Below are 19,010 nucleotides of genomic sequence, written 5' to 3' on the forward strand. Positions count from 1 at the left end.
TTGCATTTGCCATTACATTAGCAGCCTTGTGCACAGTGCCTTGTAAATAGCAGATGTGGAATATAGATTTGTTGATATGAATTGGGTTGAATTTTAGAGGTTTTAGCTCCTGGTATGTAGCAAGTACTCATTAGTGGAGAGGGGCAAGTGCAGTGGCTTCAGAGGCATGGGGCATAAGAAAGTTAGTTGAGAAATGAGCTGGAATCAGGGGACGAGACAAAGACAGAGAAAACCTAGCCTGCAAAGCAGAAGCGTTTACGGCAAGTTCAGTGACGGAGCAGAATTCATCAGTGCCCAGTCCTTGTCCCTTGGACGGCACCTTAGACCCCACCTCTTCAGTGCACGCCAGCGGACTTCCAGCTGCTGCGATGCCTAAAGGCTCTCCTCCAGGTTTGAGAAGCCCATTGGCGCAGGGCACAGGGCACAGCAGAGGTGCTGAGGGATTTACACCTCTGGGAGCAGCCCTCAACCAGACTGATAGGGTTGGTATATAAATACCCAGCTGCCTCCCTCACAGCCAGGATGACCCTGAGAGTGTGCTTGACATGGTTTCCTAGCCTTTCTCCATGGGACTACAGTCCAGTCCACCACAGAGGCAAACAGGCCTCTCCACGGGCTGCTCTCAATCGCCCGCCTTCCCTCACCCGCTTCACTCCTGCACTCCCTTATCTGTATTGCTGCCGTTGTTGCTGTTTAGTCGCTAAGTCACGTCCAACTTCTGCAACCCCAAGGATGGTAGCCTGCCAGGTTCTCTGTCCATGGGATTTCCCAGGCAAGAATACCAGGGTGGGTCGCCATGTATTTCTCCAGGGGATCTTCCCAATCCAGGGATCAAACCCATGTTTCCTGCTTGGCAGGTGGATTCTCTTACCGTTGAGCCACCTGGGAGGTTATTACCAGTATTACTGGTACAGAAAAGACTTGCATTTGAATTCTTTTTTTTTTGCATTTGAATTCTTGTCTGAGGGAACCCAGAGTAAGACAACTGTCTTTATACTTTATGCCCACAGAATCTCTTCTTCATATGGCATTCTACACTAAAATCTGATATATTGTATTTATAAAGTTAGAGCTGCCTGACTTGCAGAGTTTGGGTAGATGGGAGCGGTGATGTGTGGAGGCCAGAGCCTAGCCTCTCCCGTCTCCTTCCCCTTCTCCCAGCCTGCCCAGTATTTGTGAAGACTCCCACACCCTCCCACAGTTCGACAGAGCCTTGCTCATCAGCTGTTGGTGGAACTGATTAGGATATGATACAAGATACAAAGAAAAGACTAAGAGGAATGAATAAAAACAAGCAGACACAGAGAAAAATACGTTCTTTCAAAGGCCTAAGAAGCGTGGACAAACACATAATTTTTGCAAGGCAGTGCAGTTATTGTGTAAAAGCCATCTGGAGGTTTGGGAGGCTTTCACACCATTACGGTGTTCCTAGACTACAGCACTTGGAAAAGCTGTTGTTTGTAGAGAATCCAGGTTGAAAGCCCACGTGGGCAGAAACATAGGGGCTGAGGAGAGACGTCTGTGGCTAGAAAAACAAATAGTGTTTTGAGGCTGTAATAAGTAAGAAACCATGCAGAAGAATGTCCTTAGCTACATACTTATTGATCTCAAAGAAAGGGTCTTGTGAAAACTCCCTAAATATACTCAGAAGGATTAATGTATGGGGTTGAAGCTTTAGGATGGCCACAAAAAATTTATTGTCTAAAGCTGGACAGGTTTAAGGGGATAGGTGGTGTTAGTAATAATTGTGCCAGAACAACCACGTTTTCAGACAACTGAGATGTGAAAATTCACCCTTGTAAACTATTTAATGCTATAATAAACTAACTGAAATTCCACTACTGAAAGTATTACAGTATAGTGGTAGGCAGAGGAGGAGAAAGGGTTTTAGACTGGACCTCTATAAACCTGAGTGTGCATAACTGAATCACTTGGAAGGCAAGAAAAAAAACAGGTTTCTGGCTCCATCCCAAGAGTTTCCGGTTCCATGGTGCTGGGGCGGGATGGGAGAAAATGCCGTTGAGCAAGCGGCCAGGTGATGCTGAGTTGCGGTCCACAGCTCTTGAAGCAGGACTAGTTTAGCCTTCAAGAGCTACGGCCCAGCAGCACCAGCAGCACCTGGCTGCTCGCTCGACATGCCTGCTCTCCCATCCCGCCACAGCACGGGCTGAAAATACTAAGTGTACATGAAGAAAACCTACAGAACGAAGGTGAAACTTGTGTCTCAAACTTTCTGGGGGCAGAAACTTGAAGATTTGAGGACTCTGGCCCCTTGGCTTCAGGGCAATCTCACGAAGGCCACCACAGAGGCTTGTGCTGCCCAAAGGGTCAGTGCTCACCAGCCCTATCACTCTCCACTTGCAACGGCTCTGCTTCCCTTTGCATCATATCCTGGAAACCTGGCAAGATTTTGCTTAAAGAAATATTTGGCACAGTGATAGTTCAAATCATAAGCATGGTTATTATCAGGATATTGAATTATTCATGCTTCTAGTTTACAATAGAAATAGATTTCTAATAATTCAAGTCACCCCAACTTCTTGCGTAGGTCACTATAAAACCTTCTTCTTGGCTGTTTCTTTGTGTCCACTCCTCCCTACATCCTGCTTCCACAGATCATTCCGTACAAGGCAGCCAGAGGGATCAAACATACAGATGCACGCATATCTAGGAGAGCTTCCAGTGGTTTCCAGCTGCAGGCACAATGAAAACCCTCCTCGTGAGCATAATCTCCAAGGCCCACATGCCAGGCCAGCTTCTCTGACTTCAACATGTATGACTCGTCTCCTTGCTTACTACATTGCAGCCAACCAGACATATCTTCTCAGATACACCTCATTCTTTCCCACCTCCATATCACTTTTTTTCAACAAATAGATAAACAATCCAACAGCACCAGCCACTCAGATCATCCACTCGACTAACCACCACTGTTCCAATTCCAAGGTCCCTGAAAAATATGAACTGGTTAAAATTCGATTCTCCGTGTCGGTTTTCCTGAGGGGAGAGGGTGTGTTGACCAGGCAACATCAGTATTTCTGCCTATTTAGCAGTAAATATTTCTTCATGGAAAAGTGGTTGCTCTGATTCATTCAGTGGTGCTTGCTAGATCTGGTTAGTGTGGTTTAATTGCTTTGATGTGATTTTGTTTTTAGAGAGTTGCCCCAAGGGTGTTCCTGGACCTACACATTTGAAAACTAGGATCCAAATAAAATGACACATATCATCATACTGCTATACTAAGGAGACTTATCTGGCTCATGGCCTGGACATTGTATACAAAAGCAGTGAGTCTATTTCTTAACCAATGACACCCTCATGTCACAACTATTGCATCTTTATCTACCATGTTGATCTTCAAATCATGACATTCAAAGGTGTTACTTTTTTTAAAAAATCCCTTTTTCATGACCTTTTGACATTCTTTTCTTGGCAAAACCCTTTGGCCTCTGACTATAGAGGAACTGAGGCCAATTCCTCCTGGTTGTTAAGCCAGAGTCAGTTTGCCTCGTGTATGCTCATCTCATAATAAAAACATGCTTTGGCATTTGTCTTTGTCTGACTTACCTTGCCAACATCTCTCGGGAAAGGTTGTCTCTGATTCTCTGGAATTAAAATGGGAGATACCACAATGGACCTCTTTTGTCTTGGGACAGGAGAAGTTCTTGCAAATTTAAATATATCCTAAAAGAGAAAAAACAAATCAATTGACTAAAATCCCCCACAGAGAAGATGTATCAGTCTGCTCTGAGATATGGCTCCTTTGTTGTGAAAGCATACAGCTGTTTGGACATTGTTAATTTTATTCTATCAAACCTCATTAGAGTTAGCAAGTACATCATTAGAATTATACTAAAGCTGACATTGTGATTCACAATAACTATCATTAAGCTATTTAATCCCATCTTCTGAATCATTCTATTCACAATGTCAGTCTTGATTTATATATACTTCAGTGCTGTGTGGAGAAGGCAATGGCACCCCACTCCAGAACTCTTCCCTGGAAAATCCCATGGACAGAGGAGCCTGGTAGGCTGCAGTCCATGGGGTCGCTAAGAGTCGGACACGACTTAGCGACTTCACTTTCACTTTTCACTTTCATGCATTGGAGAAGGAAATGGCAACCCACTCCAGTGTTCTTGCCTGGAGAATCCCAGGGATGGGGGAGCCTGGTGGGCTGCCGTCTATGGGGTCGCACAGAGTTGGACATGACTGAAGCGACTTGGCAGCAGCAGCAGCAGTGCTGTGTATTCCCTTTCTTAACCTGCCAAGTGAGGAGATTACTTGCTTGGTCACTAACCCACCGAACTTTTGCTGGATACAAAAGTGACTCTTCTCACGGCGAACTGTGTGATCCTCGCATTCACAATTGAAAAGGAAGGAAGAACGATCTCAACATCCAAACTATGTCTGGCATTATGGAGAATCTTAGTCAATGTTCTTTCAAAGGCCATTTGTTTTTATTAGTGGGTCTACTTCTGGAACTCACGCCCCACACAGTATGTCCCGAATTTCAATCACTGGAACAATACTGTGAGGATTTCTGGCCTATCTGTAACTCACCTTTTAAATTAAATAAACGGCTGCAAAAAAGGAACCTGTGTCATTATTTTAAATACACTACTCGTGTGGCTTCTCATAAAAAATAGGAAAACATAAAAATAAACATTGAGACCAATGATGTTATAAAATTTGAGCTGGAAACTTAGGTGGGTGTAAAGCTTCCTCTTATTGAAAGAGAGATAAGAAAAGGCTAGATGGGTGTTATAGGGCTATAACTAAAAGTAAGCATCTGAGTTAGTACCAAAAGTAAGCACCTCAAACTTCGTATAGTAGTTTCTATAAAAATCATGTGGCAAATGATATTTAAATACAATCACTGACCCATGCTCCATAAAATGTGTGTGCATCTACATGTATTATATCATATGACAGTGATATATATACACATAAGTATACACACACACATGTGTAATCGTTTTAAAGGAAACTCTATATAGGAAAAGTCAAATAGGAAACAAGACCAGCAAAAGCTATGAAAGCTTCTATAAAGTCTTTCTCTTGATTTTGTTTGGAGTATAAACTGATGTTATTCTTACAGAAAGTAATCAGGCAGTATTTATTTATCAAGAACCTTACAAATGTACATATCCCCTCACGTTATACTCTATACACTCTATCTGCTCTCTGATTTCACTCCTAGGAATACATCCAAATGCTAAATCCAAAAGAGGAAAAATAACAAACTGAAAGCAGGAAGATGTTTAGTGAGACGTTTATAAAGAGCAAAAATGGCAAACCGCCTAAATGCTCACTTTCAGGACAGGGTTAAATTTGGGCCCATCGGCAGGAGATACTCCTAGGTGGTCACCGTTAGACAGTTGTGAAGACGTGTTCTAACCACTGTGATCGTCATTGATTGCTTCCACAATCACAACCACAAACCACTCTCATAACAACAGTCTGTTAAATATGTGTTGGAACGTGTGCTAGCACTTTACATGTGACTTTGCGGATATTTGTAATAAACTTCTCAAGTAACTCTCAGTCCTCCCTAACCAATGAGGAATGTCAAGTTCCAAGAGGTTATGTAAATTGCTCCAATTCACCTAGCCAGCAGATAGAATATGTAAGTAACATGTGTAGGAAAATATAGAATACCGAATTGGTTGCCCTCTAATTTTTATAAGCTATACTGAACATAGAAGAATGATATTCAAAACCTCAGTGAATAAGTCCAAATAAAAGACTGCTTGATTTCTAAGATGATCAAAGACTCAATATACAAGCAAAGACAGAAAACTGGAACATGCGTACATAAAAGACAGCAAAAAGACTCAGAAGGGTTAACACAACAAAAACCTAACTGACACACCAACTAACTAGCTAACTAATCCAATCCAATCATGCAGAAAACAGCAGAGAAGAAAGAGAACGGGACACTGAGAAGACAAGGAACAACAAACTGGATTATATTCATAAAACATTGATATATAACACCTATAAAGATTCTGTTGGCTTATTAGGGAATAGGCAAAGAACAGGAAACATGTAAAATAATGCAAAATATGTGCAATATATGACTCTTATTTACAATAAAAAATCTTGAGGTTCATATGAAAGAAAGCCTAGGAAAGCAGTTGGAAAAGATTTAAAGTCTCATGCAAATGTAGGGGATTAGTGATTCTGCTCTATAATAGAGAAAAGTAAGTTTCCATTATGACAATATGTGAAAATGTATCTAAAGTAATGAAAAGCATACTCACTGTCAGCAACAAACCTTCCCTTGTTTACCATAAAGAACTCATTTGTGTTTGTGAGCCTGTGAATGGGTGGTACTTTTGTCCCGCTGGGTGACAAGAGTGGTCCAGTTTCTAAGTCCCCATTCCTACCTCTGGTGTCCTCCCAGCCCACCAGCTACTGAAGCCCACAGCTGCCAGTCCATTTCCTCAACTCTCACATCCTTGAAGCTTGGTAGTAATAATGGTGTGGACCCCTGGGCCTAAAGTGCCTTTGAAGAGAAGCAGGAGGCTCTGAGTCTCAGGTTAGGAAACAGCTTCTGGAAGGGAGGGATAGGGGAATGACCCACTGATTATAGAGAAGCCTCCATGTACGCTGGACTTTCTGAGCCCACCATGGTACGCAGAGCATCCTTTTTCTTCCAACTCTTAACTTATTTGTCTTACAATGGCAGGGACTGCAACAACAAAACAAAACTGGTCCGTGACTGTGGTTTCACCTCTGTCTTTGTGATTTATGCATTTATCTATCTGTCATTGTTTGTGATTTATGCATATATCTATTAACTATGTGTTTGTCAACAAATGTTCACCCTTGGTCAGGTCTGTGCTAATGAGTTTTTGTCTGTGTGCTCTGAAGCCAAGTGATTCTCTGTGACTGGGACCATGGAGGAGCCATAGCATCTGATTTGACTGACAATCCAGATACCATCAGAGAAGGCAATGGCACCCCACTCCAGTACTCTTGCCTGGAAAATCCCATGGACGGAGGAGCCTGGTAGGCTGCAGTCTACGAGGTTGCTAAGAGTTGGACAAGACTGAGCGACTTCACTTTGACTTTTCACTTTCATGCATTGGAGAAGGAAATGGCAACCCACTCCAGTGCTCTTGCCTGGAGAATCCCAGGGACGGGGAGCCTGGTGGGCTGCTGTCTATGGGGTCACACAGAGTCGGACACGACTGAAGCAACTTAGCAGCAGCAGCAGCAGCAGAAGATACCACGGGCATATCTAGACTTGTGTGTGTTTGTATTTGTCAATCCATTGTATGAAGCCTTTGAATGCACCACGATGTGACCATAACCTCAAGGAAAGACAAGATAGAAGCTGTGAAGTTTAAAAGTATGTGACTAATTCAAGAGATGCTTATGGAAGAAGAGACAGAGGCGTGGGAAAGAAGAGAACACTAGGGTAAAGAAGAGGCTGTTGTAACTCCCTGTCTTCTGGTGCTGCCATTGCCAAGTGAAGAGCAAAACACTGCCTGCTATATCAGGAAACAAAGGATCTAGCCAGCATATCGCAGTCACTTGGATGCACAGCATGAGTAAAACTCAGGGTGAGAAAACGCAGGACACGGGCCCCCAGTGGCTGAGGCGCATTTCAAAGGGATGATTTCAGTGAGCCCACTTCTATGCATGTTCTCATACATAGAAAAGCACTAAATTCCTCAACTCGAGATGTCTAGTTTTCTTTTATTAACAGCAACCTTTTGTTCTAGCTATCTGGTGCTGTTGCAAAAACTCCTCTATATCCTGGCTTCCCTCCGAACAGTTTTCTCAGCCTTTACATGAGATGCTGTCTCCTGGGCTTGAAGTCCTAAGAATATCCACCATACAAAGCATACCTCTCCACTTTTGGGCTGTGCCTCGTTTTTTTATGTCAGCCAACACAAGATAGAGGATAAAGGTGGGGGGAAAGGCAGCTCTGGGCACAGATGCTGGGTACTGGTGACTTGTTGACTTTGAGGGTACCCAACATAGATTCCTAGAGGCTGTATAAACATCAACAGTTGCATTCAGGAGGGAAGGATGAATGAGGACCAGAAATGCCACAGTCGCTCACGAACGAGAGTGGTTAGATGTGAAGGAGAAGCTGACACTCTCCAGATCATGTGGAGAGGGAAAAGGGAGGCACTCAATCATCCAGCGGGTCTCTAAAAGGCCAGCAAAGGCCACAGAAAGGCTAGTTGGAAAAAGAGGGAGTGCAAGGCCGTGTTACACAATGCAGACCTCCCCTCCAACAGGTTGAATATTGTAAGAGGGCTGCTGGGTTTGAGGATGAGCAGGTAACTGATGACTTTAGGAGGAGCAACTTTTAACAGTGTTAAACTGGGTCCAGTGTCAGAGGAAGCAAGGATTTTGGTATGGATGGAAAGGAAAGAAACGGGAAGAAGTTGGCCAGTACAACGGAAGACCAGGAAGTGTGCTGGACTGAGAGGAAGGCAGCCACAGCGCTGGGCGCATGAAGACACAGGACGGAGGTGACCCCAGGGGGAGGCGCATGCCCGAGGGAGGAGGGAAGTGAGTGCGTCAGGAGCGAAATCAGCCTCCGGGGGGTTAAGGAGGGTTTCTCATCTGTAAACGAGTATAATGCGCCTGTGTTCTTGGTTATCAGAATGAAATGAGAAACGGCACTCGGAGGTGGTCTGCACTCTCTAAAGAACAACACAATGTGAAGGATGGTCTTATTCATGCTGGACTGTGGAGGTGAGGAGGTGGAGAGAGGCGCTCAGCACCTTTTAGGTGTGAGTAAGTCAGCTGCGTGTGGCCTTGTGCCAGACCTTAAAGAGACACTTGCAGACATGCAGCCACTTCCAGATTTCCAGACCACCAGGCACACGCACACTGACATCAAAGTTCGCTTTCCCCAAACACAAACACTCATGCACATGTTCACACACATTCAGAATCCATCAGTGTCACACACACACACACACACACACACGGTGCATGCAAAGGAAAGTGAGAGACTAGCCATGTGCCTCCCATGGGACCCTCCCTATAACCCTGCAGTCAGTGACCAACGATCCGTCCGGTCTTTGAGCCTGGAATGCCTGGAGGCCTACAGCAGCCTCGTCCAATCTTGTGTAAGTCAAAGGGGCAGAGCTGTGTCCTCGGGGAGGCTCCCTCATGTTACCTTCTATTACAGGGGATTGTCACCCTGACATAAACATCCTTTGTCTCCCATGGGCTGATCCAGGCCTGTGTCTCTCTGTCGTAGGGCATTAGGTAGGGTTTACAGTCTCATTTGCTTCCCTCCCTACTTCTCCATCTCGGGAGAAACTGGCAGTGCATTAAAAGCAAGTTTCATGCTACCTGGGAGCATCACATCACACAGTCCCAAAGAGCACCTTGGAAATAAAGGGGAGGTCCCCACAACTGTGATGGACAGGGGAGGGGCCAGGGAACAGAGGGGAAGGTGGAGGCCAAGGGAAGAAGGTTGAAGAATTAACAAGGGGAGGAAGAGTAGATTTATATTCATTCATTTCCTCAAAAACTCTCTATGGATCCCTTGCTTCCCTTGTAGGAGTAATTCTCGGCATCTGGGATAGTGCAGCGCAGGAGAGAGAGAAGTTCCTTGCTCTCGTGCCCTCTCATTCTGGAGGGAGGAGACAGACAGTGAGCATGGTCCAGGAGGACAGACAGGCAGAAAGGGCTGAGTGTGCAGAGGTGTGGAGCTGACCGTCTAGTGGGGAAGGGGCCACTGGGAAGGTGGGCTTGCAGGATGAAGGAAGGAAGATGCTATGTGGGCACAGGGACTGCCAGTAGCAGGAACAGATGCTGGCACTTGTGAGCTGCAGGGAGGCAGCCCATGGCCTGGGGGAGCAGAGGAGACAGGCCAAGGAGCTGGTAAAGGGAATCCGGATCCTGGATGGCCAGCTATGCAGACAATTGAGCGGACTGAGGCTTTAACTCTGCACGAAACATGAGTCATGCGAAGGTGTTTTTATTTGTTTATGTGGGAAGGATTTAAGCTGGAGAATGACATGAGCCCACTTACAATTAAAATAGACACACACACATTTCATGCTGGCTTCTATGTGAGAAACAGGTTTTAAGGGATAAAGTAAAGAAATGTTTGTTGAATTTCTTTCTTTTTCGAACGTCTTCACAGCATAATGAAATTCCCCCTAAAATGCAAATCTGAGCTTTAATTTGGGGAAAGGAGAGTCAGGTTCAACTCTACCTGGCTGGAACCCCTCTGCCTCCTTCCTCCCCACAATATGTTTAATATATTAATATTATCCGAGTACAATTTACATACGTTTACAGTCACCCATCATAAGGGTGCAATGCAATAATTATCAGGAAGTTTACAAAGTTGTGCAATCATCACAAACTAATTTTAGAACACTTCCATCAGCCTTCTCCCGTGTGCTCACTCACTCCCCTGTTCTGCGTCCCAGCTGCTGGCAACCAGTGAATCTACTTTCTGTCTGTATACGTTTGCTTCTCAGGACATTTCATACAAGGGAATCACGGTGTGTTTTCACGGACTCCATTTCCATTTCTAACTGATGTGAAGATCGTGCGGCAGGAAGGGACGCCGTTTTGGTAAGTCATATGTAGAACCCATTCCCTGGCCTCCGGTGGGAGCACGCCCACAGCATCTAGCCTCCCACCGGCCCCAGGCTGGCTGAGCCTCCCTGTAACTGCGTCCTCACTCCTCGGTTCCGCTCCTCCCACTGCCCTGCCGCTGCCCTCATCTCTGTGTGGATGCAGACACCCCTCCGCAGTGAAGCTTCTCCACGCAGATCTGAGTCACAAGGCTTGTCCCCAGGGAACCCACCCAGGACCCCGTCAAGCCAAGCTGTCCAGAGCAGAGACTAACTGGGCTGGTGCTCCAGACGTGAAGGGACAGACTGGCACTGAACCGCGGGCACTGCACTCCGTGTTTTGGCTGTCATTGCTCCCTCCCACACACCCAGCTGAAGGCTGAAAAGTCTTCCATGAGCCATTCCAAGAAAGTGGTGTTGTTTGAGAGACATGGCCCTGCTTTCTTCACACTAAACCCAGGCCAGACAGCAGCTTGGACCTGTCTTGCTACGTGTCAGAGGGCCTTCATGGGCCAGCACCTCAAGGGACAGACAGTGGCCAGAAAAGACATATGTCCCCACCCCCTCCCTCTACCCTCCCAGTTCCTGTCTCAGCATTTAGGTTATAAATGAGAGGGGAAAATAGCAACAACTTTGTAAAGAAGCCACAAGCCACTGGCTTTGTTCTCTCTCCAACTTGGTAAATTTGGGGCAAAATTATGTGCTAGGAGAAGCTATTTTAACAGAGCAAAGCATTGCAGAAGCTGGAAGCAGTGCTCTGGCTGAAGCAGGGGTGGAGGCGGGGCAGCACCAGCAGACTCGTGTGTGTGTCAGCACCACCCGAGGGTGGACAGTTCTGTTGATCCTGAAGAGAAGGTAGGATGTGCTTCCGGGGCAGCGAGAAGCCTTGACTGGTTTCATGCTTTGGGTCTGAATTCCATGTCTGGTTGTGAAGAAGGAATTCGTAGGGCCTGGACCCCGTCTTAGGCCTGTTCATGCTGATCATGCTCGGCCACCTCTCCGATGGACTCTGGACTCTGCTTAGTGCCTATGGAAACTACAATAGAAGGATAGGACCCCCTCTGGACAGGGGAATCTTGAAGATCACACCCAGGCTACTCATCGCCTAAGAGAAAACATACTCTAATCACCCCTGCCTCTGGACAGGTCATAAATTCTTTCTGTATCTCTCGAAGTGTAACCGCAGGCTTATTGATTATTAACTGTTTGAACACCTAACACTTGGTAACACTTGAATAATGGGGTTATTGTGATTGTATTTACCCTTCCTTTGTTTTATGTAAGTCTCAAGGAAATTGGGGTGGTGGGTTCAGATACGTATACATGGGGTATCAAAGATTTTCACAAATACTGGTCGGGGTCCTTGGCTAAGAGGAGACTCTGCCTTGGGCCCGCCAGTGTAATAAATTGCACTCCACTATCTGCATTGTCCTTCTGAGTGAGTTTGTTTCCCAGAACGCATGGCTATAACAGTTGAAGGGTCCTGAGAACGATTGTTTTGAAGAGTTTGATGCTTGGGTTCTGGACACAAGTCTGAAGGTCATAGCCTGTTTTTTTCTTATCTTTCTAATCCTAAGATATGCTTGGCATCTTGGCAGACCCGTGAGTCTGCCAAAGGAAACACCACCACTGAGTGAATAGCTGCCATGCACAGCACTGTCCTTGGCACACTGTGACATTACCTCATTCAATCCCTTCAACAGCTTGCAGGCAGAACCACCATGCCTATTTTCCTGACATTCAAAGACACAAGAGACTCTAAAGTCTCTGAGGGCTTGAGTGAGAGATGGGAACCCAGGCCTCTCTGACCCCAGGGCCTGCCCGGTCCAGGCTGTGCCTGGAGAGAGTTCTTTACTCAATCAGAACTGGAGAATCACAACCCTAGCCTTTGCAGAGGATGGGCAGCAAATCTCATCAGCATCAGGCTAAAAGGAACACGCTCTACCTGTCTGCAGGGGGACAGTTTAATTGTCTGCAAATTTCTGCAAATGAATGGGGCAGCAGAAATCAATCTCCAATTTATTCCATTCTGGTGGCTGATCTCATTGTGCTGAAAGGAGGAGGGTTCGCATTGCATATGCAATCAAACGCAGGGTTCAGCCAGCTTTCTGTACCTGGGGTGAAATTTAAAGTTTGCTTTTTTACCTCCTGGTGCTGAAGCTTGCCTACTTAAAGGAAGGACAGACCACAAATACCAAACTTTCAGCAGGAAATTTAGGAGGCTGGAAGGCTAACACACTAAGTTTGTGTTGTTTCCAGCTCTTTCCCTGATATTCTGGAGGCCAAATATCAGCTGAGCTGAGTCATCTGTTGCAGGTTTACAGGACAGTTATGCTGACAGTAAAATGTGGTGACGTAGAAATTGTCCATTAGTTTGGAAGTGTGTGTTATGGAGCTAATTTTAAAGCTGGGGTGGGATGGGGAGGTGATGGCTGGTGGGTTCCTAGGGTGGAGTGAAGCCAACCTGCTATTGGAAATTATGCCACCATACCTGCTTGTCAAGGCCTGCTGGTGTACAGCTGGGAGAAATGGATGCAGACCTGCTTTTCTAGAAGTGACCACCAGTGATATCAGAAACAATTTCTCCAGTAGTGTCACTTTCAGGGACTTATATGCAGAGTACACCATGAGAAACGCTAGGCTGGAAGAAGCACAAGCTGGAATCAAGATTGCTGGGAGAAATATCAATAGCCTCAGATATGCAGATGACACCACCCTTATGGCAGAAAGTGAAGAGGAACTAAAGAGCCTCTTGATGAAAGTGAAAGAGGAGAGTGAAAAAGTTGGCTTAAAGCTTAACATTCAGAAAACTAAGATTATGGCATCTGGTCCCATCATTTCACAGGAAATAGATAGGGAAACAGTGGACACAGAGTCAGACTTTATTTTTCTGGGCTCCCAAATCACTGCAGATGGTGATTGCAGCCATGAAATTAAAAGACTCTTACTCCTTGGAAGGAAAGGTATGACCAACCTAGATAGCATATTCAAAAGCAGAGACATTACTTTGCCAACAAAGGTCCGTCTAGTCAAGGCTATGGTTTTTCCAGTAGTCATGTATGGATGTGAGAGTTGGACTGTGAATAAGGCTGAGTGCCGAAGAATTGATGCCTTTGAACTGTGGTGTTGGAGAAGACTCTTGAGAGTCCCTTGGACTGCAAGGAGATCCAACCAGTCCATTCTAAAGGAGATCAGTCCTGGGTGTTCACTGGAAGGACTGATGCTAAAGCTGAAACTCCAATACTTTGGCCACCTCATGTGAAGGGTTGACTCATTGGAAAAGACTGATGCTGGGAGGGATTGAGGGCAGGAGGAGAAGGGGACGACAGGAGATGGCTGGATGGCATCACCAACTCGATGGACGTGAGTTTGAGTGAACTCCAGGAGTTGGTGATGGACAGGGAGGCCTGGCATGCTGCAATTCATGGGGTCGCAAAGAGTCGGACATGACTGAGCAACTGAACTGAACTGAACTGATCCCCAAATAAGAAACCTCACAATGTGAAGGTCCATGGCAGAGCAACTGAATGATTAGCACCAAGGAAGTAATAAGTTTCCAATAAACATGCTCCTCTGTCCATGGAATTCTCCAGGCCAGAATACTGGAGTGAGTAGCTGTTCCCTTCTCCAGGGGATCTTCCCAACCCAGGAGTTGATCTGGGGTCTCCTGCATTGCAGGCAGATTCTTTACCAGCTGAGACACCAGGGAAGCTCCAAGAAAAATGCATGTGACATGTACATTACCATATGTGAAATAGATTGCCAGTCCAGGTTCTATGCATGAGACAGAGTGCTCAGGGCTGGTGTGCTGGGGTGACCCTGAGGGATGGGATGGGGAGGGCGGTGTGAGGGGGGTTCAGGATGGGGAACACATGTACACCCATGGCTGATTCATGTCAATGTATGGCAAAAACCACTACAATAGCATAAAGTATTTAGCCTCCAATTAAATAAATTAATTAAAAATAAAATAATAATTTTTAAAAAGGACAGAGAAAAATAATAAAAAATAAGTTCAACCCCTGTTGGGGAGGGGAATGCATGTGACAGTCATTTTTGTTAAGTATTCTTAGGGTAGAAAAGAAATGGCTTTGGTCAAAACAATCAATAGAGAAAAAGAAGGTTTTACCAGAGGAATTTGCAATTAGAGTGGTGACTCCAGTTCTCTGTCCAGCAGCCAACAGATCTTTCAGAACATTCTCCTTCGTCTCACTGATGCGACTGTTTGCTTCCCTTTGTGAAAGGATGAAGGCACCAACATTACCGAGACCGGGAGGGCCCGAAGGTTCGGCTCCCAATGATGCCTGCAGCTTTAGGTGCCCTCGGTGTCCTCCTGGCTCTGCTTCTGCCATGCGAGCTGCCTCAGCATCCTCGGGTGCAAAGGCCTACTTCAGGGCTTTTCCCTGGTGCTGAACCTCATCACCTCTCCCGTCTTCTGCCTGGATGGCCCTTCCCTTTCATCCAGCCATCTACTCTCAGCTCGAGCACCCCTTCTAGCCTTCTTCAGTCTCTTCTGCTGCAGGGGTTCCTGGCGGCCTGCCTTCTATATCCAGAGCACACCTTTCAGCGTTCTGATTGATTACACATCCATTCAGGGTTCATCACCATCTGCTTCTGCACAGACCAACAGCTCCATGAGGTCAGGCAACACAGCTTTTTCATTTGCTGCTGTGTCACCTGGTTCCCAGCACAAGGCCGGGCATTATGGAAGGAGTCCAAAAAGTCCTTTTAAAGTATTTATTAAATAAACGAATTATTAAATTAATATACAGTTATTGTAAGAATTGGAGAAGGCAATGGCACCCCACTCTAGTACTCTTGCCTGGAAAATCCCATGGATGGAGGAGCCTGGTAGGCTACAGTCCATGCTAAGGGTTGGACACGACTGAGCAACTTCACTTTCACTTTTCACTTTCATGCATTGGAGAAGGAAATGGCAACCCACTCCAGTGTTCTTGCCTGGAGAATCCCAGGGACGGGGGAGCCTGGTGGGCTGCCATCTATGGGGTCGAACAGAGTCGGACACGACTGAAGTGACTTAGCAGCAACTGTAAGAATTGGGCTAATCTGGGGAGTGGGCTCGGCATAGTGCCTGGTTCAGGGTATTTGCTGCACAGTAGTGTCTGATAAGTCTGTGCATACGATGTCTATGATGCCACACTGACCTCCTCCACCAGAGAGACACAGTCTCTACAGCAAGACAATGGCCACACTCTGGTTGGATTCTTTCATCCTATGGGGTTCAGTGTTTTGTGCATTAAGTGAATCTATGGAATCTTTTTAGAACATTCACCCTTAGGACCACCTAGTATAAGACTATCGCTTTCTAGAGGAAATGAGTTGAGCTGAGACCTGAAGGCCAAGTGGGGTTCGAACCTTGAGGGAAACAAGGAAGAGAGAGAGTTCCAGGCCAGGGGGACAGCAGATGAAAGGGCACAGAGGCAGAACGTGGCCAGGGACCAGAAGGGCGGGGGCAGGGAGAGTGCTGCTTAAGAAAAGGCTGGAACGAGCGGAGAGGCAAGACCTCTTCCACCCACACAGGACTGTTCTGAATCCTGAGGGCCAGGAGAAGACCCTGAGTGGTTTTAAGCAAACTTCTGGGATCTGATCTTGCCCTAGACCTTGCTCTGTCAGAGCTGAGGGGTCACCCCTACAGAACACATTTTTAAAAATAAAACTTTCCTTTCTGCTAGTTATTCTTTGAAAAGTTGAACTTAGAAATAAAACACAAGTAAAACAACTCCCCCCACAGACATATTCTATCACTTACTCTAAAACACCAATTTCCCCATGATAGAACCACTAGTTAAAATAATAATAATAAACAAAAGAAAATGCTTGGGATGAAAATTTGCCAAATCATGCTTCCAAGACGAAATAGCTTCCAAAATATTTCATGAATCTAGCAGAAGCAGAAACAACACAAATCAGGACTAGCTGGTTTCACTGGAGGTGAAAAATGTTTTAAACATATTTAGATTCTTTAGTCAGAGGTCCATTCAACCACGTGTGACGGTAATGGGATTATAATGGATACAATTTTCCTCTATCTGCTCTGGCATTGACAAAATATTCATGGTAAAGAGCTACTTCTGAACACCTGGAGGCATCTTGCAGAATGTTACAGATGGGCTTGTTTTTGTAATACACATATGTAGTCCAGCCTCAGCAGCTGTATGCGTCTGAGTATGTACTCTAGATGCATGAGCACGTAGCCCAGATCCCAGGCATTCCGGTCAGCATGAGCTCATAAACGTGTGACTGGCCTTCAAAGAAAGTGCCTGGTAGAAAACCCACACGTGGAAAAACAGGGCTTTCAATTCAGTGCATACGCATCAGGTGTTTGTCGTGTGCTTTTTGGGTGGAAGTTTCACAGCTGATGCTATGTGACTATCCTGCGGGTACCTCAGACTCAACGAGTCTTAAGCCAAATTGAGTCCTGGCCTTCCACCCACTCCTGCCCAAACCCACAAGGCTTCCCGTCTCCCTCTTCTCAGCTGTTGAAGGGCTAGAGGCTTAGTCCTATGGATGGTTTACTTGTTTCCATCATACTGCACCCCCGAGTGGTTGCCGACTCCTACAGATTCCACCAGGGGGATTTTCCCTGGACGCTATCCCTTCCTTCTCAGGCACCACCTTCCCTGAACCTTGATCATCACCTTTCACCCGCTCTACTGCAGCCCACCTGCAGGTTCTTCATGACCCACCCTTCCCTCTTATACAGGAGCCCACTGGATAGTAGATTCACAGCAACCAGGACCTCAACACTCAGTCTGGGCTCCCTGGAAGCAGACACTGAGGTAAGAATTTGAGAACTAGTATTTCTAATATATATGTATATATTTCAAAGTTTCTACAATGAAGCTTTTCTATTTATAATCAGAAAAAAATAATTCATTTACTCATAAGCCTGTATTAGACAAACAGAAATACTATTCTGAATATATACTATGCAGAACAGTATTTCTGTTTGTCTGATACAGGCTTGTGAGTAAATGAATACTTCCTTCCTAATTTTAATATACTTCTTGTTCAAGTTGAAATTGGTCTGGACAATTTTGTATCTTGTTTTTTGAACCAAATGATAAATAACAAGCTTTCTTCCCTCCCATGTTGCAAATTCTATAAACAGCATTTGGTGGCTGCACAGTACATCATGTGAATGCATCAGCCCGTATTTAACCGTTCCCCTGGTGACTGATGTGCCCATACATTTAGGTTCTTCCAACTCTCTTATTAAAATGCAAATAAAATATCACTGTATGTAAAGTTTCCTTTGCTTACTTGTTTGTTTTTCTCTAAAAAGGATTCCTTTGAATGTACTAGCAAAATTGGGAGTACTAGGTCAAAATGTCTTCTAAGGGATTCCTGCCCGCAGTAGTAGATATAATGGTCATCTGAGTTAAGTTCACCCATTCCAGTCCATTTTAGTTCGCTGATTCCTAGAATGTTGACGTTCACTCTTGCCATCTCCTGTTTGACCACTTCCAATTTGCCTTGATTCATGGACCTAACATTCCGGGTTCCTATGCAATATTGCTGTTTATAGCATTGGACCTTGCTTCTATCACCAGTCACATCCACAACTGGGTATTGTTTTTGCTTTGGCTCCATCCCTTCATTCTTTCTGGAGTTATTTCTCCACTGATCTCCAGTAGCATATTGGGCACCTACCGACCTGAGGAGTTCCTCTTTCAGTATCCTATCATTTTGCCTTTTCATACTGTTCATGGGGTTCTCAAGACAAGAATACTGAAGTGGTTTGCCATTCCCTTCTCCAGTGGGCCACATTCTGTCAGACCTCTCCACCATAACCTGCTTGTTTGGGTGGCCCCACAGGGCATGGCTTAGTTTCATTTTTTGGCTCCAAAATCACTGCAGATGGTGATTGCAGCCATGAAATTAAAAGACACTTACTCCTTGGAAGGAGAGTTATGACCAACCTAGATAGCATAGTTAAAAGCAGAGACATTACTTTGCCAACAAAGGTCTGTCTAGTCAAGGCTATGGTTTTTCCAGTAGTCATGTATGGATGTGAGAGTTGGACTGTGAAGAAAGTTGAGTGCCGAAGAATTGATGCTTTTGAACTGTGGTGTTGGAGAAGACTCTTGAGAGTCCCTTGGACTGCAAGGAGATCCAACCAGTCCATCCTAAAGGAGATCAGTCTTGGGTGTTTGGAAGGAATGATGCTGAAGCTGAAACTCCAGTACTTTGGCCAGTTCATGCAAAGAGTTGACTCATTGGAAAAGACTCTGATGCTGGGAGGGATTGGGGGCAGGAGGAGAAGGGGACGACAGAGGATGAGATGGCTGCATGGCATCACTGACTCGATGGACATGGGTTTGAGTGAACTCCGGGAGTTGGTGATGGACAGGGAAGCCTGGCGTGCTGCGATTCATGGGGTCGCAAAGAGTCGGACACGACTGAGTGACTGAA

The 19,010-nt window shown here is 45.5% G+C and overlaps 1 protein-coding gene across 1 annotated transcript in view; it reads right to left on the reverse strand.

Moving 5' to 3' along the window:
• Positions 1 to 19,010, reverse strand: part of CDH13 (cadherin 13) — a 1,016,229-nt gene that overhangs the window by 555,721 nt on the left and 441,498 nt on the right. The window contains exon 4 of the mRNA XM_027513936.1: positions 3,568 to 3,684. Within this exon, the coding sequence (XP_027369737.1) occupies positions 3,568 to 3,684 (117 nt within the window). The remainder of the gene's footprint in view (positions 1 to 3,567; positions 3,685 to 19,010) is intronic.

The sequence above is a fragment of the Bos indicus x Bos taurus genome, chromosome 18, assembly GCF_003369695.1.
Source record: "Bos indicus x Bos taurus breed Angus x Brahman F1 hybrid chromosome 18, Bos_hybrid_MaternalHap_v2.0, whole genome shotgun sequence".
In the NCBI taxonomy this organism is placed as follows: domain Eukaryota; kingdom Metazoa; phylum Chordata; class Mammalia; order Artiodactyla; family Bovidae; genus Bos; species Bos indicus x Bos taurus.